General features: G+C 42.4%; 1 protein-coding gene across 6 annotated transcripts in view; it reads right to left on the bottom strand.

The window, feature by feature from the left end:
• R3HDM2 (R3H domain containing 2) overlaps positions 1-23,807 on the bottom strand; it is a 137,974-nt gene that overhangs the window by 31,431 nt on the left and 82,736 nt on the right. For 4 of the 6 annotated variants that reach the window (XM_026454643.2, XM_023210709.2, XM_026454644.1 and 1 more), the window contains 10 exons: positions 21,663-21,704; positions 18,017-18,103; positions 17,267-17,393; positions 16,006-16,084; positions 15,257-15,316; positions 14,334-14,474; positions 13,321-13,429; positions 10,493-10,588; positions 6,955-6,986; positions 1,102-1,334 (listed from right to left, as the gene is read on the bottom strand). In XM_026454643.2, coding sequence (XP_026310428.1) covers positions 1,102-1,334; positions 6,955-6,986; positions 10,493-10,588; positions 13,321-13,429; positions 14,334-14,474; positions 15,257-15,316; positions 16,006-16,084; positions 17,267-17,393; positions 18,017-18,103; positions 21,663-21,704 — 1,006 coding nt within the window. The remainder of the gene's footprint in view (positions 1-1,101; positions 1,335-6,954; positions 6,987-10,492; positions 10,589-13,320; positions 13,430-14,333; positions 14,475-15,256; positions 15,317-16,005; positions 16,085-17,266; positions 17,394-18,016; positions 18,104-21,662; positions 21,705-23,807) is intronic. The other 2 variants (XM_026454646.2, XM_031936324.1) reach the window with 1 other exon arrangement.

Consider the following 23,807-nt stretch of genomic DNA (forward strand, 5'->3'; position numbering starts at 1 on the left):
CAGTCTGGGTGCCAGTGTCATAGTTACATAAAAGAAAATAAAAGCCTGGATAAAGGCTGAGGCAGTGGGATTAGAAAGGAGGTAACAGAGAAGGGCAGCAGAGACATAGGGGTCAGAGGCAAAACCTTCAGCACTGATGCCTTTTGAGAATAACTACAGAACTTCTGGGATGAGATTCAGGCAATTCTTCAAAGAGAGAAAGATGATGAAATAAGAGGTTTAAATGCCCTTCTGCTAAGAGTGCAGCAGAAATAGATGGAGAGTTGATGGGTGGTTACAGAGCTTTCATGTGGAACACAGAAATGTCTGCTCCTTTCCAGTGACTGAGCTCCAGGGAAGCAGCCATAGCAGCATCCCTCTAAATTCTAGCCTATTGGCTGGTATCAATTAATTACAAACAACTAAACTCTAAGGATTCCTTCTGCTCTACAAAGCCTCTACAATCTCAAGAGTCACAGAATGAAAGTGGCTATCATTTTTATCTTAGTATATAACTTGAGACCTAGGCTGATATGGATGTTCCACCTTAGATGAAAATCAGAGAAAATAATCTAATCACAATCAATTCTTTTTTTTTTTTTTTTTTCAATCAGGCATAAGGTTTGAAAGAAAATGAAGAGGACTAAATCCAAGCAAGGACAATGGATCCAAAATTCAAATTTCCCTTTGCATGGCTGTATTAGATTTCCAGGAAACTATACTGGGACAAATTTTTTATTAAAAGTAAATAAGGGCTGGGCGCGGTGACTCATGCCTGTAATCCCAGCACTTTGGAAGGCTGAAGCAGGTGGATCACCTCAGGCCAGGAGTTCGAGACCAGCTTGACCAACATGGTGAAACCTCACCTCTACTAAAAATTCAAAAATTAGTCAGGCGTGGTGGCACAAGCCTGTAATCCCAGCTATGCAAGAGGCTGAGGCAGGAGAATCTCTTGAACCCGGGAGGCGGAGGTTGCAGGAAGCTGAGATCACACCACTGCACTACAGCCTGGGCAACAGAGGAGACTGTCTCAAAAAAAAAAAAAAGTTAAGTATCAGTGATGTTTCACAGGAGACAAGCAAGAAGGGATAGATATGACAGGAAGAAAAGAAGCTGTAATACCTGGCCTGGCGATCCTTCCTGCACTGCTGCCTTTACTGCTGCCGATACTGTCACCTCGGGTAAGGATAGAGATTCCACTGAAGCTGCTGGCTTTGGTGACAGGGGGTCGCATGCTCCGGACAGAGCCATCAGAGTCTGTGCTGCTCCAAGGGCGTGGCTCCAGGGATTTGAGTTCGCTGTCTGTGCTGCTCTGGCGGCTGCTTGAGGTACGGCTCAGCCCTTCACGGTTCCCCCTGCAGAGACCATAGTGGTCAGAGCTCCTCCCACCCACCATTTTAGCAGAAGGGCTAGGAGATAATTCATTTCTATTCTCTCAATAACAAAGAATGAATAAGAATTAAAGGGAGGATGGACACTGACTTATTGTTAGTTGGCTGGCCAACTAAGAGTTGATGGGAGCAGACAGAACAAGATCCAGTACAGTAACAAATAACACAGAGGCAAATCTGGAAGACAGTGTGCTGGCAACTAATTTAATACATCAGACCAGAGGTGGATGGGAAACCATATACATGATGCTGAGATTGGCTGTGGTCTCTTCCCCACCCTCTGAGGGTAATCTCACACATGCAAGAAATAATGGGGAACAGAGGGATACCAGTTCCTTCTGAAAGTTCTTAAAATAAAAGGACTCCTAGAAGTTGCTATTGCTAAAAGACAGGAGTAGACAATGACATGGATAAAACCCACAACGGGTCTTCCACATAACACATGTCCACATGTCTAAGCCAGCAGAGGTGCTGCTTATGGCCACCCTTCCAGGAGTTGCAAGAAGAGTACAGTGAACTAAAGGGGCACTATGGAAAACTCAGTTTGATAGTGTAGGATCGATCCAACCTGTTTTGTGGAAATTCCATGTTACTGTCTGCGAACAATTGGTTTCAGGATCTCTAAGCGCTAAAGTCTTCAGCAAATACGCTCTTGGGACTCAGGAGGGCAAGGAGCAGGGGGGCTGACTATGCCTAGTTGCCTTCATATTCATAATCCTATCTCCCTAAACAAAACTATTAAGGAAAGGGATTCTCCCTCTCTTATTTGGCTCTGGAAGCATCAGGGTTATCGTGATGTTACAATCACTGTCTATGATTATTAACAGCTGTATGCCTCAAGATAGCCAGGTTGGCCTAAAAACCCTGTCTTGTTGAGCTCTCATTGCTTCTTAATCATTAAGCAATAAAGAACCAGCAATTTTTCTTTGATACCCCACATCCCCAACAACTAATGACCTAAGGAAACCAAATGACAACAATTACAAAGATTTTGGTAGGTATACCAAGGAATAATTAAGCAAAAAATCATTGTAGTTTGGGCTCCCTTCTTTTTACCACCATCCCATCAAAAGCAAATAGAAAACCCCATTCCAATACCACTGGCTCCAAAGGCACTAGGCTCAGAGTTATTTTAATACAGAAAGGCGTTTTTCTTAAGGGTGTTAATATTAAAGAAAACACCTTTCTTTATTAGAATACCTACTCCAAAGACACTGTAGGAAAAATGGGCAAAATACATGCAAGGGTCCTTCTTTTAGGTTTTAGTGAAGCCAATCACGATGAGCTAAGAATACACTGGCACAACGGGTTAGGAACATGTTAATTCTTCTCTGCAACTCCAAGAGTGAGTGTGTGTGTGTGTCTGTGTGTGTGTGTGTAAGCACTTAAATGCTTCTCTCTATATAGTTAGCGAATTAAAAAATATTTGTTTCTCCAAAGCTTTACCCCTTTCCTTGGAATGTCAAAAGTAGAATGGGAAACAAGAAAGAAGTGTAAATTAGCTACTCTCCAGGAACAAAACCAGACCTGAAGTGAGAGACAATAGCTACATCTCAATGGACAAAGGCAAGTATACTAAGAGGACTCAATAAAAATGAGTGTGTTTGTGGGGTAAGGGAATACAGCAGTGGCAACAGATGAGGCTGCTCATTAGACATTAGAGCTTGAATTTTGCAAGACAAGTCCTAAAGGCTTTTCCACTGAAAAGGAAATCCTGCCATTTATTTTCTCTTGCTACTAGAGGTAGACAGTGAACAAGGCAACTTTAAACCAAATACCTTGAAAAGCTACGGCCAAAATGGCAGCACTTCTATACTAATCCAGTTTCCCCAAGACAGTGATGACCAAACGCTCAAAATGTAGACTGCCTGATGATGTTCTGACTAACCTGGGTTAGCACACTACTCCCCTGAGACTTGGAGAATCTAAGTTGAGTCTTGGCAGGAAAAAGATCAATTTTCCCTCTCTACAAATAAAAATAATTAGGGAAAGCTACCCAGATTCAATTCTGAGCACTATATTGGATTGTGTGTATGTTGGAGAGATGGAGATAAAGGACAAAGAGCAGTCACACCTCGTATTCGTATAACATCACAGCTGGTTAGTTTTTACAAGCAGATTTAGTGCTGGTGAAAAGTCCAGCTTGTTGGGTCTGGGGAATGGGTAAAGATGCCTGTCGAAGAGGTGGCAATAAATATCAGTAAGGCCTCACTGTGGCTTATTTGTCAATGGAGCAGACTCTTTCACAGAACTAGGGAGCTGCCATGTTATTGTCAATGTGGATGATGGAGTTTGGTTTACAGGTATTTGTTTCACAAACATAAACTGGGCCAGAAAGGTGTAAAGCAATTAGAGAAGATCAGCTTCTAATCATTAGCATTTTAGACTAGTATCCAAGTAGAGGAAGAAATTATTCTCTTAAGTGCCCATGATGCTGTATTTTAGATGACCTAGATCGTCAATCAAAGCTCAGTTTGAAAACCAGTAGCTTAGGCCAGGCGCGGTGGCTCAAGCCTGTAATCCCAGCACTTTGGGAGGCCGAGACGGGAGGATCACAAGGTCAGGAGATCAAGACCATCCTGGCTAACCCGGTGAAACCCCGTCTCTACTTAAAAAATACAAAAAACTAGCCAGGCGAGGTAGCGGGCGCCTGTAGTCCCAGCTATTCGGGAGGCTGAGGCAGGAGAATGGCGTAAACCCGAAAGGCGGAGCTTGCAGTGAGCTGAGATCTGGCCACTGCACTCCAGCCCGGGCGACAGAGCGAGACTCCGTCTCAAAAAAAAAAAAAAAGAAAAGAAAACCAGTAGCTTAAAAGGTCTGGAGAGGGCCTGGCTCACGCCTGTAATCCCAGGACTTTGGGAGACCGAGGCGGGCAGATCACCTGAGGTCAGGAGTTTGAGACCAGCCTCAACATGGAGAAACTCCGTCTCTACTAAAAATACAAAATTAGCCGGGCGTGGTGGTGCATGCCTGTAATCCCAGCTACTCAGGAGGCTGAGGCAGGATAATTGCTTGAACCTGGGAGACGGAGGTTGCAGTGAGCCAAGATCACGCCCTTGTACTCCAGCCTGGGCAACAAGAGCGAAACTCCGTCTCAAAAAAAAAAGAAAAGAAAAGAAAAGAAAAAAAGAGGTCTGGAGAGGAAAGGGCTGCACCTGCTCAGTATGCTCAGTAGATCTTTCAAACTATTGTCTGCATAGTTTGATGTAGTCTGATGGTCCACAGCACTAAAAAGAGCATCATTCTAATCAGTGAATCTGGATTAGGGCTCCAAATGTAACACTACTAAGAGAGGAAGGGGTGACATCTGTAGAGAGCTGGTGTGGTGTAGTGAAGAGGACACCAAACTACGAATCAGCTCCATTTTTGCTTCTATTAGCCATGTAAACTTGGGCTATTCACTTAATCTCTCTGCTTTTGTCTTCTTACACGTAAACCAGCTGACCAAATTAGGATGTTGAGAGAACTGAATCAGATAAAGTATACTCTGGTGACTGTAAAGCACTGTGCATTAATTCACACATAGGAGTTGGTTTAAAACTCCTATTTCTGCCGGGCGCGGTGGCTCAAGCCTGTAATCCCAGCACTTTGGGAGGCCGAGACGGGTGGATCACGAGGTCAGGAGATCGAGACCATCCTGGCTAACACGGTGAAACCCCGTCTCTACTAAAAATACAAAAAACTAGCTGGGCGAGGTGGCAGGCGCCTGTAGTCCCAGCTACTCTGGAGGCTGAGGCAGGAGAATGGCGTAAACCCGGGAGGCGGAGCTTGCAGTGAGCTGAGATCTGGCCACTGCACTCCAGCTCGGGCGACAGAGCAAGACTCTGTCTTAAAAAAAAAAAAAAAAAAAAAAACACTCCTATTTCTTATAGTTATCCTGGGATGATCTATGACCCCAAAGTGTAGACTGTGAAACAGGAATCTTGATTTTTTGTTTTTTGTTTTTAATGCAGGGGACTCTATCTCTACTACCACCAACAATGCAAGGCTCTCTCTGCCTGGGGTTTTCAGATGAACTGCAGGGCAGGATAGCCTAAGAAAAAAAAGACTTGAGAGAGATGGAAAATCCTCTACCCAAGAATGGGAAATCTCACTATCCCAATTTCCACATGGTTTGGCTAGCTTTAGAAAGGACAACAGGGAAAGGACAACTAGGGTACTAGGAGTGAGATCTTAAATCTGAGTTAGTCAGACAGTCCTTATCAAGCGTAGTAGTCATAAGAGAGAAACCCTTTGGAAAGGGGGTTAGACCTGAATTCTAGTGTTAAATACTCAGGTTCTCAGTATTTTCTAGTTTTTCTATTGGTAAATTGGGAAGAATATACTTAAAATGAGTTGGTAACAGACTAGACCCTATTCTCTTAACACTGCCTTGTATTATCCTCTGGGGTAGGATTGAGAGACTGAAATGAAAGGGAGGGTAGTATACCTGCTTTGCAGGGAAATGGAGAACATTGGGAACTGGGGAAGTTAATACAACAGGTTGCACCAGCATTCAGAGTAAGTAATGATCATATGAAGGACACACTTTAAGTCCATTCTAAGGCAGACAGGTCCCTTAGATCCTTTTTTTTTTTTCTTTGTGACGGAGTCTTGCTCTGTTGCTCAGGCTGGATGGAGTGCAGTGATGTGATCTCGGCTCACTGCAACCTCTGCCTCCCAGGTTCAAGCAATTCTCTGCCTCAGTCTCCTGAGTAGCTGGGATTACAGGTGCCTACCACCACGCCTGGCTAATTTTTGTATTTTTAGTACAGATAGGGTTTCACCATCTTGGCCAAGCTGGTCTTGAACTCCTGACCTCGTGATCTATCCACCTCGGCCTCCCAATGTGCTGGGATTACAAGCCTGAGCCACCATGCCTGGCCAGGTCCTTTCTGAGGTCATCTTTCTCACACATTACATTACCTCAAGAGAAAACTACATACATAGAGGTGTAAACTACATACATAGAGGTGTCCGTGTATGTGTGTGTGTCTCTCTCTCTCTGTATATATATGTGTTATTTTTTCTTAAAGATATCTTTAAGATATGCTGGGTCAGGAATAATGTCTACACATCTTTTCCACAGATTCAGAAAAGGTTAGCCAGAAGACACCCATTCTTTTACCTTACTATAAATATGTTTGAATCTTTCAAAAATGCCCAATTCCAGCAAATTTCTGGGAGGAAGCTGTAACTATCCCAGACACACCTATTTGGTCCCCTTCACCACCTATTTAGGACTCAAAATGAAATCAGCAACAATACAAATAAAGTCATTGACCAGGAGCCATTTTTTTTTAATGGGGAAAAAATCCAATGTTGCAAAAACCACAAATTTAATTATTCCACAAGCAGCCATGCATGGAGCAAACCCACTCTGCTGAAAAGATTACAGCAAAACAAAATTAAATTAAAAATAAAAAGGAGAGATATAGATCACACAGAGGTACCTAAAAATCTGCCTTCTCTTGTGAGAGCTAGAAGAAAAGGCTTCTTTGGAGAGTCTGTTGGTTAACATCAAAGAAAAGCATCATTACAGGATTATATTAACCTCACTGGCAAAGCTCAATGAGAAGCAGGGAACATGCTAAGTGGTACTAACCTGATGTCATTTAGATATCCGTTCTGGCCAGTCTAGGTGAGGGGGAGAAAACGGAAAATAACTTATAAGAAAACAGCATGGCATGACCGAAAAGGATGTCCATGATGCTATGAATACCCAAGGTCCTCAAACCAAAGCTCACCCCACCAACAGGGAGAGAGGGGCCAGGGACAGGGTGACCCACACCCACATACCCAATCTGACTTCTCACCTTTAATGGGAAAGAGCATTTGGTGGTTTTAGCCTTCGGATAGGTGTTTTTTAAAAAAGAGGCTGACAAAGGCAGGAGTGTGAAAAGGAGGAAGAGGAAAGTATTAACCTAATTATTATTTCCTTTTTAGCTCTAAATTTATTGGTAACCTGGGAATAACAACTCATGCCCTTGGTCCTAAAGAGTGTGTTCAAAGGAAGGGAAAAGGGAGGCAAGAGAAAGAAACTTTGTTTTTGGAAATCATCCTCAATGGCTTTTCCATTTCTGTTTCCTACATTGGCCAAAATGAAAGACATTCTGACCTGAGACCCAAGGAGGGTGGGATATTGTGGAGGTACTTTTCAGGGCCTAGAAAAAATGAGAAAATTAAAAGCCTGAAACATTCCCTTTGGGGATCATTTCCTGACAAAGCCACTGAGCTGAGTGAAGTGAGCATTGTGGTGGATTCCCAAGCTTTAGGAAAAGGTACCAAGAGTGTCCAGCTGCTGAGCAGAGTGAGCTCCATGCAGAGCAGAGCCTATGCTGGGCAGCTTTTCCAATATATAGCTCAGGCTCCAGAGAAGGCTGCAGCAGCAGCATTTCCATCCAAACACCCTTCTTGCCACTTCCTTTCTTTATGGGCTGCCTCCTGCTCCCACACCCAACCCCATAACTCCACCCCTAATCAGCTCCCTTTAGCCAGGCTCCTCTCCACTTGGAATCTTTGGAGTATGATGGACTTTGGCCATAGTTCCTTGTCTAGACTTTCTGAGATTCCTGATGCCTCTACCACTACAAGAATTAGAAGTGCTGAAATCAAAGTGACAAATCTACAAGAATCTAATGAAGAATACATATATTAGTAGAGGCTTGAAGACTAGAAATCAGGATAAAAAAAAGAGAAGAGCTAACTTTGCCTTTGTTATGGTTGTAGGTAGATACAGTCCAGTGTTGTATATAATTAGCTCCAATACCCTATTATAAACTGTCTGTGCTTTCAGAACATCTGTAGCTTTGCTAATGGCTATCATAGTGGGGCAGTCATTTTCCATGTGTAAGTGAAGCAGAGGAACACATCACAGATAGTCAGTTAGGTTACGATGTCACTGGTACTTCTTAATCTAAAGAGCCCAGAGCAGAGCAAGCTATTGAGAGGTGGTTTACATTGGGGGTTAAGAGCATAGACTCTGGAGCCAGGCTGAATTCAAATACTTAGCTCTTTTGCTAACTAGCAGTGTGAACTTAGGTGGTTGTTTAACCTTTATGTGCCTTAGTTCCTCATTTATAAAATGGGGAAAATAATATAAACTACTTCATAGGCCTAGTATGAGGACTGAGTTAATCTATATCAAGTACTAAGAACAATGCCTAAAAGATGGTAAGTGCTATATAAGTGCTTGCTACTTTTTTTTTTTTTTTTTTTTTTTTGAGACGGAGTTTTGCTCTTGTTGCCCAGGCTGGAGTGCAATGGCACAATCTTGGCTTACCGCAACCTCTGCCTCCCGGGTTCGAGCAATCTCCTACCTCAGCCCCCTGAGTAGCTGGGATTACAGGCATGTGCCACCATGCCTGGCTAATTTTGTAATTTTAGTAGAGACGGAGTTTCTCCATGATAGTCAGGTTGGTCTCGAACTCCCGAGCTCAGGTGATCCGCCTGCTTCGGCCTCCCAAAGTGCTGGGATTACAGGTGTGACCCATTGCACCTAACCAGTACTTGCTACTATTATCCACCAACCCGTTCCGTTGGCCACAGCCATGTACAAATTTCTCCTCTCATTCCATCTAGTTGGTTTGTAGGTAAAGGTAGAGAACCCTCTTTGGGCTATGGTTGAATAATTTGGAAGATGGACTTTTCTGACTCAGAATGGAAGTCTACATAATAGGAGGTAAGAAGGTTCCTTCTCCTTGGACTTTGGGCCAGAAGGTTTGTTGTATATCAGTTCCCAGTGAGGATCTCTGAGACAATGCAGCAAGTACATACAGTTGTTCAGTTTTTTAGTTGGAGACAGTATTTTTCTAAACTAATGATGATGATGAAAAGATATCTATATCTATATATATATATTTATATTTCCCTCGTGAGAAAGGGGAGAATGGGAGAATGGGAAGAGAGTAGTGTTCATCTAAGTATATTAATTAAAACTGACCATCTTTTGCCAGGCACAGTGGCTCATGCCTATGATCCCAGCACTTTAGGAGGCTGAAAGGATCACTTGAACACAGGAGTTTGAGACCAGTCTGGGCAACATAGTGAGACCCCATCTCTACAAAAAATAAAAAAGTTAGCCAGGCGTGGTAATGCGTGCCTGTAATCCCAGCTACTCGAGAGGCTGAGGCAAGAGGATTGCTTGAGCCCAGGAGGTTGAAGCTGCAGTGAGCTGTGACTGTGCCATTGTCCTGCAGCCTGGGTGACAAAGCAAAACCCTATCTAAAAAAAACAAAACAAAACAAAATAAAAAACAAAGAAAACCCTGACCATCTTTTGACAATGAAGGGAGACTGGTTTTCCCTCTTTTGTTACTCATGTGATTGTGAGATGGTGCTCATATCTGGATACTACATTTTCTGGAGATTTGTTTCCTCTTGTACACCCACACAATGTTTCCTGAATTTCTGCTATTCTTCTCTTCAATCTGATAGGCAAAGGCAACCAGATACAGGGGTACCAAGTATATTTGATGTGGCCCACACATTTAAGAATAACGTTGCCTAAACTGATTCATGTTGGCGTTTAGCCCTAGGAGCTAGTCCTGCTGTAGGAAGCAAGGTAAGAAATATAGGAAGAAAGAGACTTCCTTTTCAGGTAGAGACTGGAGGGAATAGTGGTACTCTCTGTGCATGCAGAATGTGGAGCTCATAGAGAATGGATGCCAGACCTGTGCTCTAACAATCACCAACATATCCTAAAAATGAGGCTGGTCAAACAAGATGAATGTACAGCCTGTGTGAACACTATGTCTTCTACTTAGAAGCAAAGATGCCTAAAATGGATAGAGGGAGTGAAAGAGGGTAAGCAGGAGGAGGGTTTTAGAGGCAAGATTCAGACCCTGCCAAAACCATTTCTATTTTCAGTCTAGGCAAATTTACCAAATTCAGCCACTCCAAGTTTTAGTTCTCTTTGTATGCCATATGGCAGAATGTATTGAAACAATATAAGTGAAAATCTGCAGCTTCCCAATAAGCCACATTTAGTTTTAGAGATCAAATCTGGGGTTGGCTGATGTTGGTTAAAATAAAACAAACAAACAAACAAACCCAAAAACATTTGTGGAGGGTTCATTCCATTCACAGTTCCAACGTTTAAGAGCTAAAAGCTATGGGCTGACAACTCTCAGATGCTACACTTACCTCTCGGGCAAATATTCTCTCTCGGACCCTTTGATATTCCTCCTCTCTCTCTTCTATTGACTTGCTCCTCCTTCCATCCTGCAATGGAACTCTGATCTAGATCGATGAGCAGAATTAAGCTAGTTAAGTTCTCCTCGTACTGCAAGCTCACTGCACACCAGCAAGGAAGAGAAACCGGGAAAGTTTATAGTTGCCATCAAAAAAATGGAAAAAAAAAAAAAGAATAAAATTTCCAGTCCTGGAGAGGTTTCACTGGGTACATCTGACCATGCAGTTTGGGAGATCAGGTTTTCTGGATGGCTGGGGACTCTCCATCTCCCCACCCCTCCCACCCACCCAGTATCAAGAATAACAACTATTTATAAGGACTGGGTTGCTTCCCTCTAGTAATCAGGTAGCCTCCAGTCAGTAAGGATCGAGAAAATAGCCCTGGGAAAAGGGACAACACTGCTTTAGAGGGAAAGCAAAGGATAGACGGAAGCTGAAATGGGAGAAGAAACAGGTGTTTAGCAGAGCTGAACATAGAGGAGGAGGTTTATAGAACTAGCACCTGGCATTATTCCTTATTAATCACTAATGCCATGGCCTGAAGACCCAAATCACACACAGCTCAGCAAAGAGGGCCTTGGAAATGAAATCCCAAGGGTGAAGCTAAACTCAAAGTCTAAGCATTTTTTTCCTAATCTTAACTATATTAACTGGAGGTGGGGAAGGGGAAAGACAAATTACAGAAATAAAGAAGAAAGAGAACAGAGCAATACAAAGAGAAAGAAAAGGAGAACAGATAGAAAGAGGGGCAGAGAAAGGAAGATAAGTAAGGTACAGTGGAGGAAGGGGAGAGAGAGAGAGATCGACAAGGAAAAGAAGAAAATGGAGGATAGAGAAGAACCTTACATTCTCTAGAAAATGTAGTGAGGTAACCAGAATGGATGGCTGGGCAAATCACCACCTCTGAGTAGCCTACCATCTAAATCCTCATCATGATCTTTCCTCTCCTGGCCTGCAACTGGTCAACACTGTCCAGGGCAGGGTGTAATAAGAGTATCCTTATCCGTACTGCTCTTGAAGGCAAGGAGTTCTAAGGGAGAAAACTCATCAAATGAATATCACCAGATTATAAAAGATTCTGACTTCCACTCCAGAGGCTTTGAAAGCTTCACAAGAAGCAACTAAGGAGATTGCTGCTCCAGGCTGGTCTTCCTGATCTTTACCAATCTCCAAAGGTAGCCATAACTTCAAGAATATCAACCTTGCCTAGATTTAGTTCTCATTAGCTTCAAGAACCTAAATCCTACCAAATGTCCTTTTATAAATTCTATTCCAAGAAGACACAGGACCTCAACGAGCTATATTGTCCTCAGCCCCTAGGTAAACCAATGGCAAAGTAGAAAGAACATAATGGGCTTTGAGGTCAGACAGAATCTCAGCTCTGCCACCTCCCAGCAATATAACTTTACACAAGTAACTTAACATCTCTTAGCCCCAGTTTTCTTATATGTAAAGTGGGGATAATAACCCCCATCTGCATTGGGTTGTGAAGAGGATTAAAAGAGATAATGCATACAATGTGTTTAGAACACAGCCTAGTTCAGGGAAAACACTCAATAAGATAGCAATTATTATCTTATTATTAACATCACAGACAGAAAGTACACAGAAACAACCCTATTGGATCAAGCCTGAAGCTGAGAGATGAAAAGTTCACAATAGGGACAGACTCCACTTTGCCCCAGTGTGCCTCTAGGCCTGAATAATTCCTGATCCACAGAAAAAGGGTTTTGGAAAATGGAGAAGGGCATCAGGATGGAAAGGCTCTTTCTCATTTTTTAAATTTTGTCTTTTTGTATGTTTCTTTGTTTTCAATCAGTCCCAGCGTGTTTGTCCACAGTAGATAATGGCACTTTTCTCAAAAGGACTCCCTCAAATACTCAAGTAGCAAGCAGGAAAGGTCCTGGTCTCAAGACCATACAATATCCCAGGAAAACTAATTTTGACACTAGAGGTAAGATATTATTATAGTTATTAATTAGCAAGATTCATGTAGGCTCTACTCAACCATAGTCTTCAAATCTAATCCCTTTTGGAGGCCAAGCAGAGGCAGGCTGGATCTAAACCTTCTTAGCTAACCCCCAAATAATAATTTACTATCTAAAAGGTAGGCTTGAAGTCAAAGCAATAGCCAGGCCCATTTAAAAGGATGGGAGAGGTTGTTCCCTTCTTATTCCCACAGCAGTGGATCACAAAGGGGATATATCTGAGGTTCCCAGCATCAAATGTCAAATTAACTCACTCACCTTGGTGGAAGGAGTTGAAAAAAGATTAAGGAGTTTGCAGAAAGGGATCTGAAACACCTTTATAATTGGGTAAATTAGATCACAACTTTGCCAGTTCAAGGCTAGCCCTAAGCTAGGATAAGAGCTGAAGTGGGACAAAGTAGCTTTTTGTGGTTCCCAAAGAAATCCCTAACTATTAAAGAAAAAAAAAAAAAGAATGAAACCAACAGTTGGATCAAGGCTGAGGCAGGAATCAACCTTGCTTTATTCCAAATGATGTGGTGTTAGAAGTCAGTGGCAGACCCAAGGAGTTCCAGGCCAAATGAGATCACCTAGCAAACCTCAGCACCATGTCTCTCTAGGGCTAAGAGGGTGGCATCCAGTTCAACAAATAAACAGTTCTCAACATTAAGCCAAAGCCAACTCAGTATAGCTCAGTACATTTCTCTGTACTAAGATATTTTGAGTTTTCTCCATCCCACAAAAATTCTTCTCCCTTCCCAGTTTCTCTTACTGCAATCTCTCTGTATAGGCCCACCCCTTTCCATTCTTCACCTGGTTATCATCTCGGTCCATACTGGCATCATCTCTCTTGAGAATGAACCTCTGTTGAAATTCTGTATTCTTCTCATCCTTTATATGTTCTGAAAACCTCTGCTCAGGGCTGACATTTGGAGAGAAATGTGAAAGGAAAGGAGGACAAAGACCATTTTGTTAGGAAGCAGACCTATTAGGTACAGCTCTCCTAAATTATACAACTCACACTCAGGGAATTTCTGGAGTAAGGAATCTAAAAAGTCACATGCAAGTTTTAATGAAATCCTCAGGGTCTGTTCTTTATAGATCTATAACTTCTCTTTCTCCATAGTTATATCTATCCTATCAGTGAAGAGAGGCTAAGGCCAGACTTTCTGAAACATCAGTCTCTCTAGAATCTATCTCCAAGGCCTCAGAAAGAGTAGGAATTAATTATATCACCAACCCCAACCCCAAACCCCTTCCCCGCAAAATACTTAAAAATATATATATATTTTTTGAGATGGAGTCTCACTCTATCGCCCAAGCTGGAGTGCATGGCGTGATCTCGGCTCACCACAACCTCTGCCACTGGCGTTCAAGCGATTCTCCTGCCTCAGCCTCCCGAGTAGCTGGGATTACAGGCACCGGCCACCGCGCCCGGCTAATTTTTATATTTTTAGTAGAGACGGGGTTTCACCATCTTGGCCAGGCTGGTCTTGAACTCCTGACCTCATGATCCACCTGCCTCGGCCTCCCAAAATGCTGGGATTACAGGTGTGAGCCACTGCGCCCGGCCATTTTAAAACTTTTTTTTAAAAAAAGTAATGTTGAAGACATTACTATGCTTCATACTGCTATGTTGACCAGGCTGGTCTCAAACTCCTGGCTTCAAGCAGTCTTCCCATCTTGGCCTCCCAAAGTGCTGGGATTACAGGCGTGAGCGACCACGCCCGGCCATCTGCAAGAGACATCCTGATCCTACACCTTCCTCTTCCAACCCAGCAGGTTATCCCAAGGAAGTCTTCCTAAACCATGGTTTCCTCCCTTACATTCTTGTGTTACTAGTTTTGTTGATGATGACAGCTTTCCCAGTTTGATCAACATTGTGGTCCATCCCAAAATAGGCAGCTACCCGGTGTAATAGCATCCGGTGATATGAGGTCATCTGAGGGAACTTCTTGAACTGATTACTGAAAGGAAACACGGGGGAAAAAAGTGAAATAAGACAAACAACTGCAATAACAACCAATTTTAATTTTTCTTATGAGTGTCCTAAAGTGGAAAGTTTCTTAGGAGAAACAGATATAAGAAATATGGATATTTACTAAATGGGAACCAAACAGGTTTCTCTCAGTTTCTTTATCTACAGTATTCTGCAGATTACTATGACCTACTTTCCTCATTAAGACTACTCATTGCGGGGTGCAATGGCTCATGCCCGTAATCCCAGCACTTCGGGAGGCTGAGGCAGGTGGATCAATTGAGTTCAGGAGTTCAAGACCAGCCTGGTCAACATGGCAAACCTCGTCTCTACAAAAAATACAAAAATTAACTAGGCATGTGCCTGTCATCCCAGCTACACAATGGCTGAGGTACAAGAATCACTTGAACCCAGGAGGCAGAATTGCAGTGAGTCAAGACTGTATCATGGCATTCCAGCCTAGGCGACAAAGAAAGATTGTCTCAAAAAAAAAAAAAAAAAAGACTACTTATTAAGCCCTAGGTCCCACCCACCTAGATGATGTTTGATAAAGAAAAAGGAAGACATTTAAGAATAGTAAAATCTGGGACAAGGGCGAGCTGCTGAAAAGATATAAATTATTTTTCAACTGAAATCTACATAATAACTTAAAAACTTCAGTATGTTTTCAAAAATCACACTTCAAGGGAAACATCTCCTAAAATTGTACCTAAATTTATTTCCAGTGCCCCCCTCCCACATCTAAATATGTATTTCATGCAAGTAACTTACTTGTTGTCGTTAATAAATTCCAGAATCTCCTGTTCTAATTTTAGCAGCATCATTCTGTCCCTGTTTAAAAAAGATTAAAACAAAACAAAACAAAAAGCAGCCCTCCCATAGACATTGAAAGCAGGGATTGAAAACACAACTTGCTCACTATAGAAGTTGAAAAAGGTATATATCTAAATCCAGTAATGAACCATAACGCTGCTAAGCCTCACTTGCCTGTTTTATAATATTTTTAAAAAGAAAAACAACCTGAGTATACATTTTGCAGGTCCTCCAATCATATACTTTGTTATACCATATCAGAAATCTCACTGTTAGCAACATATTCATATAAACACACGTTATAAATCTAATCGTCATTCTATATTCCATCTTGTTTATACAGAATTTTAAAGGAATTATAATTTAGCTTATGTACAATCAACTGTTTTTTCCTTCTGTGCTTTTTATTTTAGCTGCTCTTACTATCACTCCCAATGTGTGCTTTTTAATCAGTGTACTCCCAAGCCTTCATATTTCTCTGCTTCTGCATTCTTCTCTCACAGAATTTTTCCCAATTCTTCTGAAAACAGAAACCTCAATGTGGGAGTATTTTGAATCCCTCACAGAATATAAAACTATACCTGACAAATACTGGGGGGACATGGAGATGAGCATCCTAGATTGTAAGAATGGAAAAATTCTGGGAAGCCATTTGGCCTCTTGCTATCCTCTAACCCCTTTTCCTCTTATACCCATCACATTATTACCTTGGGTTCTTTTTCAGTGTATTTACAAGAAATTCATGTAGGTCTATTCCAGTGGAGTCCGTATATTCCTGGCTGGAGTCTAGAACCACCACAACAAAAGAAATTTAAAATAAATGAAACTGCTTTGCATGCTATCTAATCCTAAGGAGAAGTCCACAACCTAACCAGGAGATACAAGAATAAGAAAGCAAAATCAAACTTCCAGGGTTTTAACATAAAATCCAGAATGACCTTGATGCGCTAGACCCCAAAATTCCACATCAAAATGACAGAAGAAAGAATCTGGGCCATAGTATTACATCAATATTACACTGAAAAGCCATCTGTCATCAATAGGTATTTACTGAATGTCCTGATCAAAACAAAGCAGGTTTTATTAAGGAAAATAAATTCCAGGTAAGGGCAGTCAGGGCTGAATTTTCCAGAATCTTAGTAAATATGCCCAAACATTATTTTTTAATCCTGTTTGCCTTTTCTAATCAATTATCATTTTTATGGACTATGTCTTTTTGCTACCAGTACAAGAGTTTAAAGGCAAAGACAGTTGAATAATAGAGACAAATCTGCATTATTAAAAAAAAAAAAAAAAACCAGGCCAGGTGCAGTGGCTCACACCTGTAATCCCAGCACTTTGGAAGGTCGAGGTAGGTAGATCACCTGAGGTTAGGAGTTCAAGACCAGCCTGGCCATCATAGGGAAACTAAGTATCTCTACAAAAATACAAAAGTTAGCTAGGTGTGGTGTCATGTGCCTGTAGTCCCAGCTACTCGGGAGACTGAGGTAAGAAAATCGCTTGAACTTGGAGGCAAAGGTTGCAGTGAGCCAAGATCGTGCCACTGCACTCCAGCCTGGGCAACAGAGGGAGACTCTGTCTCAAAAAAATAAAAATAAAAATAAACAAATAAACAAATATCACCCTAGCCATCCCCAAACCAAAATATAAATGGCATCTGGAAGATTTGCTACCAATGATTATCAATGTCACCATTATTCCAGAGCACAAGTAAAATCAGAATTGACTACATTGTCCTCCCATGGATAATGCCAATGCATATGGAGTGGCTGTCTGTGGCATGTGAGCTCCTAAGGCAGGTTCAGTTAAAGAAACAAAGAAAGTAACCTAGTTAGGCATCTCCTCAAGCAACCAGGTTAGCAGAACACTGCAAATTGATGGGCCAGTAAGGCTAGCAGGTACCAGGCTTCAGGATAAAAGTAAAGGGCACAGCCCTAGAACAGATAACAGATGGGGAAAACTCCTCACCTCTGGACAGCATCTTTCTTGGGATCTTTTCTTTGTTTTTGTCCTTGTCTTCCTTTTCAGAGACATCTTTTGTGGACTTTTCTTCCTCCTTGTCAGAAGGGCAACTGATGTGCAACTGAATTATATCCTTAAGAGGAAAAAGGATAATCAAAGGGGGAAAAGGATTTTAACTTTCTTGCAGCTCCCTTGGAATCTCAAAGAAGGTAAATATTGGGGTGGCAGCTCTCTCTTACAGATTAGTGTTATTTTGCTAATTAAACTGTTTTAGTTTTGTTCTATCAAGAGGGTAGAGGCACAGCTTTTTCTGCCAGCAAGCACAGCCTACTTTATGGAGAGCTCAAATTACACAGGCTGTTCTTGGCATAGGTATTGGATGGGAATGGTTCTAACCACCAGAGCGGGAGGGTACACAAAAGAAAATAAGATCTAGCTCTGGGATCTTCTTGTCTACATCATCCTAGGTGGTCAAGATACGAAGTCCTATACTTCATGCTGTCAACTATGCTGGGGTTATTTTCTTTTTTCTTTTTTAGGGTTCCCCTCCTCCCTGGCACAGATCTGTCAGCACTGCCACTGCCACTGGAACCCGCAGCTGGGAGGAGAGACCATGCCCTGTTTTAGTACAACAGCTTTGTTCTGAAGTACCTTCTACCCTGATTTTCAAGTCTGATGTTGCTGTGATTGCTGTACTACATTTTACCAAACAACTGTCAAGTGCAAAAGCCACACTTACTCCTGTAAATGACCTACCTGGGTTTCTAATGGCCCATCAGCAAATGGAGTGGAGGACTCCTCACACACTGCCAGGCTGCGCACCAACTTTAGCTTGGAATTAGACTGAAAAAAACAATTTTCAGTTTTTTTTTTTTTATATATCTTATATCTTTCTTCCCTTGGTGAACATTCAGAAAGCTTTTGGCTGAATGAAAAGTGTCCTCTTTGGCTCTGTTAGTTGCTGTTTCCATTAAACAAGAGTTTTTTTCAAATGGGTCCTACTCACCAGTTCCTGATTCACTTGAAAGATATTTCTCTTGCTTACAACAGTAGACATGTACAAGCTGGCTACGTGGACAGATGGTAGGAAACTATCTCACTTAGCCCTCTTCTCTCTTCAGCCCCGTACTCTAATTTCAGTCTCAGAACTTTATGCAAATACACATCAACCTAGCATAGTAGAAACACAATGGGGCTGAGAGCCAAAAGTCTTTTTTTTTTTTTTTTTTTTTTTTTTTGAGACGGAGTGTCGCTCTGTCACCCAGGCTGGAGTGCAGTGGCCGGATCTCAGCTCACTGCAAGCTCCGCCTCCCGGGTTCACGCCATTCTCCTGCCTCAGCCTCCCGGGTAGCTGGGACTATAGGCGCCGCCACCTCGCCTGGCTAGTTTTTTGTAGTTTTTAGTAGAGACGGGGTTTCACCGTGTTAGCCAGGATGGTCTCGATCTCCTGACCTCGTGATCCGCCCGTCTCGGCCTCCCAAAGTGCTGGGATTACAGGCTTGAGCCACCGCGCCCGGCCTAGAGCCAAAAGTCTTAACTTCAACTCCTGCTTTTGTACTTACAAGCTATGAGACCCTGAGCAAATTACCTTACCTCTCCAGGTTTCTGGTTTTCCTCAGGAAAATGGCAATAGATACCTAAAATTACCTAAAAACCTATTGTGAGAATTAGATAATATATAGTATGTAAATATACATATCATTAAATAGTGCTTAGCATACAGTAGACAATAAATGCTAAATGACTCTAAACCTGAGATGTCAAGGGTATGGAAAGAAGTGTCTAAGAAAAGAGTAAGAGAAAGACAGGCCAAGCATGGTGGCTCACACCTGTAAACCTGGCATTTTGGAAGGCCGAGGTAGGAGGACCACTTGAGGCCAGGAAGTCACAGTCTGGGCAACACAGTGAGACCCTATCTCTAAAAAAATTTTTTTTAAAAATTGGCCAGGCGCAGTGGCTCACGCCTGTAATCCCAGCACTTTGGGAGGCCGAGGTGGGCGGATCACGAGGTCAGGAGATCGAGACCATCCTGGTGAACACAGTGAAACCCCGTCTCTACTAAAAATACAAAAAAATTAGCCAGGCATGGTGGCGGGCACCTGTAGTCCCAGCTGCTCGGGAGGTTGAGGCAGGAGAATGGCGTGAGCCCAGGAGGCGGAGGTTGCAGTGAGCCGAGATCGTGCCACTGCACTCCAGCCTAGGCAACAAAGCAAGACTCCGTCTCAAAAAAAAAAAAATTAGCTGGCTATGGTGGCACATGACTGTGGTCCCAGCTACTCAGGAGGCTGAGGTGGGAGCACTGCTTGAGCCTGGGAGGTTGAGGCTGCAGTGAGCTGTGATCATGCCACTGCACTCCAACCTGGGCAACAGAGTGAGACCCTATCTTAAAAAACCAAAAACAAACAAACAAAAAAAAGACAGATAAAACTTTATTAATACTTGGGATTTAATGCAATAAAATCTAATCTGCCCGCTTTACTTCTGCTAGCTGGTGAATCCCAAAAATATCAGAAATCCACTATGTAAATCATTTCTCTCCTAGTGACCCACCCAAAGCTAAAAACTGTAGGGTGACTCATTAGAAATCTACCTATAAACATTTACAGAGACTCAATACAATAAAACCAAGGATTACAATAAACACCAAAGCACAAAACATGACAGGTATGCTCCAGGTAGTGCAGTACAGAGGAAAGAACTTGTGAGCCTGAAGAATTAACTTCACGCCTAATTCTGCCACTTGCTACTGAATGTACTTTGTTAAGCTACTCAATCCCTATAGCCCAAGTTTCCTCATCTGTAAAATGGAGATAATAGCTGTCTTACTTATCCCAAAAAATTTGAGAGGAACTAAAGTATGAGTAAGTAACCTCTGTTTTGAGCTTTAACATCAAGCCCATCACTATGGATCAGGCCATGCAAGACAAGCCACAGAGCCAATTTATAGTTCTTGGCCTTCTTCAAACTCAAGTCACACAGTGGCTGAGCCACTCTCCAAATTCTATCATTATTTTTTTGGAGGAACAGAGTAGCCAACCTTAATTATTAATTTTGGAGGCAATTCTTCCCAATGCAAGAAAAATTTAATACTTTACTGCTTCCCAGCTAAATTAGAAACCTATCACATACTAACACATGTAGTCTTCCCTGATAACTCTGCTTAAAATAATCTGTGAGGTGCTAATTTTATCATATAATGATTAAAAGCAAAATCCTCTTCCTGCCCCTAAAAAGTGAAACATTAAGTTAGCTGGGTGCAGTGACTCATGCCTATAATCCTGGCACTTTGTGAGGCCAAGACAGGTGGATCGCTTGAGCCCAGGAGTTCGAGAACAGCCTGGGTGACATGGCAAAATCCCATCTCTACTAAAAACACAAAAATTAGCCTGGCATAGTGGTGTGTGCCTGTAAGCCCAGCTACTTGGGAGGCTGAGGCATGAGAATCACTTGAACATGGAAGGCAGAGGTTGTAGTGAGCCAAGATCGCACCACTGCACTCCAGCTATAAAGTGAGACTCCATCTCAAAAAAAAAGAAAAATGGCCAGGCATAGTGGCTCATGCCTATAATCCTAGCACTTTGTGGGGCCGAGGCGGGTGGATCACCTGAGGTCCAGAGTTCGAAGCCGGGTGCGGTGGCTCATGCCTGTAATCCCAGTACTTTGGGAGGCCGAGGTGGGCAGATCACTTGAGGTCAGGAGCTCCAAACTAGCCTGACCAACATGGTGAAACCCCGTTTCTACTAAAAATACAAAATTAGCTGGGCATGCTGATGCATGCCTATAATCTCAGCTACTTGGGAGGCTGAGGCAGGAGAATCGCTTGAACCCGGGAGGCGGAAGTTGCAGTAAGCCAAGATTGTGCCATTGCACTCAAGCCTGGGCAACAGAGCAACAAACTCCATTTCAAAAAAAAAAAAAAAAGTAAAACATTAGCGGGAAAGAAAAAAGCCTGTATTTTTAGGCTATCCAAAAATGTTGAGTCATTTTTCTTAGTGGGCAGGATTTAATCTTAAAGAAAATTCACAAGGGAAAAAAAAAAAGGAAGGGGAATAAAAAGACTCATATAAGCAGCCATTCTCCTAGAGAAGCTAGGAGTGAGCAGAGAAACTGATATTTCAGCACAACTAGTATCCAGTTCTTTCAGGCTCTGTGGAAGGCTCCAGCTGGGTAGCCTTTCAGGCATCAAATGTGTATACACCTATGTATGCATACAGTTTCCATTATAGGTGTGTATGTGTAGGTGTACATGTGTGTATTACGCAGGTTCACAATTGGGGTACAGAGTACAGGCGAGACAACTCTGCCTACATAATCTGAACAAACTAGATATTCATGACAAGTCCACTTGTGAAATGTATTACTAATAACATTAGAAAAGAAGCTACAGAGGAAGGGCTCTCACCTTGGCTCTTTTCCTGGCATGACCATGGTTAGATGTCCGCCTCTGTTAGAAGGGAATTGGAAAATATTAAAGGTGGAAGAAAATCAACATGTAAGTTAAAAACAACACATATTTAGAAAGAAAAAGCACTAACTGTAAAAACCATTACAACAACAGCCAAACCATGACGAGGACTAATTGATGTGAGTTTCTCCCTACAACCTACAACTCTAGCAACTGTGACAGGAAAGGGACTACAGGCCATCTCAGTCAAATCACCATTCACCATTAAGCAAGAGAATCAGAAGATGGTCAGATGTGGTGGCTCATGCCTGTAATCCCAGCACTTCAGGAGGCCGAGGCAGGCGGATCCCTTGAGCTCAGGAGTTTGAGACCAGCCTGGGCAACAAGGCGAAATCCCATCTCTACAAAAAAAGAAAAGAAAAAAGAAAGAAAAAAAGAAGAAGAAAAAAATTATCCATGTGTGGTGGCATGCACCTGTAGTCCCAGGTACCTGGGAGGCTGAGGTGGCAGGATGGCTTAAGCCTGGGAAGCAGAGGTTGCAGTGAGCCGAGATCATGCTACTGCACTCCAGCCTGGGTGACAAGAGCCAGACCCTATCTCAAAAACAAAACAAAACAAAAACCATTAAAAAAAAAAAAAACAGTTGGAAGACACTGATTTTGTTGGCCTATTTCACCGACTGACAAAAGCTACTTTTGGACAAACCATGGTATCCTGTCCTATTTAGGATACTTCTGGAAATGTCACTACCACAGCATGAAAGAGTGTTTTTTTCCCCCAAGCCTGTTCACAGAAGCCTATTTAACCCATAATGGATATGAAATATGGCCCCTAACCATCACTTATAATAACATCTTTATAGGACAACACACACATTCATTGTTCCAACTTAGGATACCCAAAATATCTGTTCCTATAGCTGCAAAAATGGAATGAAGAGTCTTCTTCCCAAATGCCTCCTTCCCTGAGTATCAGGATACAAAGAAGGGAGCATAAAAGACAGGGATAAGACCTTCAGAGCAAAGGGGACAGAGTGGATAAGGGGCAGGACAGAAACTGAGGATGATAAAGAATGAAGGCATAAGGTGGGATGAGGAAGGAACAGCCAATTAATAAGATTTGTAAACATCTGAGAAGTCAAAATGGGGGCTTTTGGGAAGAGGTTGGGTAGGGTTATATATGGGGATGAGGCACTTAGGAGTTCTGAGATGTTTGGAATGGAACTCCAATGGGACGTAGAGGGAACTGAGGCAGGAGGATAGGGGAGGGGAAACAAGTCAGAGACAGAGTACCAGCATGGCCTTGGGTGGGTGAGGATTTCTCTTTTCTTGGTCTTCTTCGCTAGTTAGCAAATAACATGGCCACAATGCAAAATGGAGAACTGAGAAGGTGGATGGAAAGAATAAGAAATGATGGTGGATCTGGCTCAGTGGTAAGATCTGTTGCAGTAAGGGAAGATTCATAGTCCAGAAGTATGAAGCAGTATTTGTCACTACTTTTTCAAATAGGCAATACATACACATGGCACAAACATTCAAAAGGCACAATGGGAGTATATATAGAACAGTAAGTCTCCTTTAACAATTGTAGCTGGGACAATTGTAATTGTTCCCCAGATACTTGGTTCTCTCCTAAATGGTCAACCAGTATTGAAGTTCTTTTGGATATATCCAGGAATATTTTATGCATATATAAGCTTAGTATATGTGTACACACAGGTTTTTAAAAAATCAAATATATTGGCTGGGGGCAGTGGCTCACGCCTGTAATCTCAGCACTTTGGGAGGCCGAGGTGGGCCATCACCTGAAGTCAGGAGTTCAAGGCCAGCCTGGCCAACATGGCGAAACCCTGTCTCTACTAAAAAAATACCAAAATTAGCCAGGCGTGGTAGTGGGCACCTGTAATCCCAGCTACTTGGGAGGGTGAGGCAGGAGAATTGCTTGAACTTGGGAGGCAGAGTTGCAGTGAGCTGAGATTGCACCACTGCACTCCAGCCTGAGCGACAGAGAAAGGCTCCGTTTCAAAAAAATAAAAATAAAAATAAATACATTGTACATACTACTGTGAGCCTTGCTTTTAAACTTTTTTTCATGAGTATCATTCTATAGAAGATCTACCCCATTTTTAATGGCTACATAGTA

This window comes from Piliocolobus tephrosceles, chromosome 10 (genome assembly GCF_002776525.5).
Source record: "Piliocolobus tephrosceles isolate RC106 chromosome 10, ASM277652v3, whole genome shotgun sequence".
In the NCBI taxonomy this organism is placed as follows: domain Eukaryota; kingdom Metazoa; phylum Chordata; class Mammalia; order Primates; family Cercopithecidae; genus Piliocolobus; species Piliocolobus tephrosceles.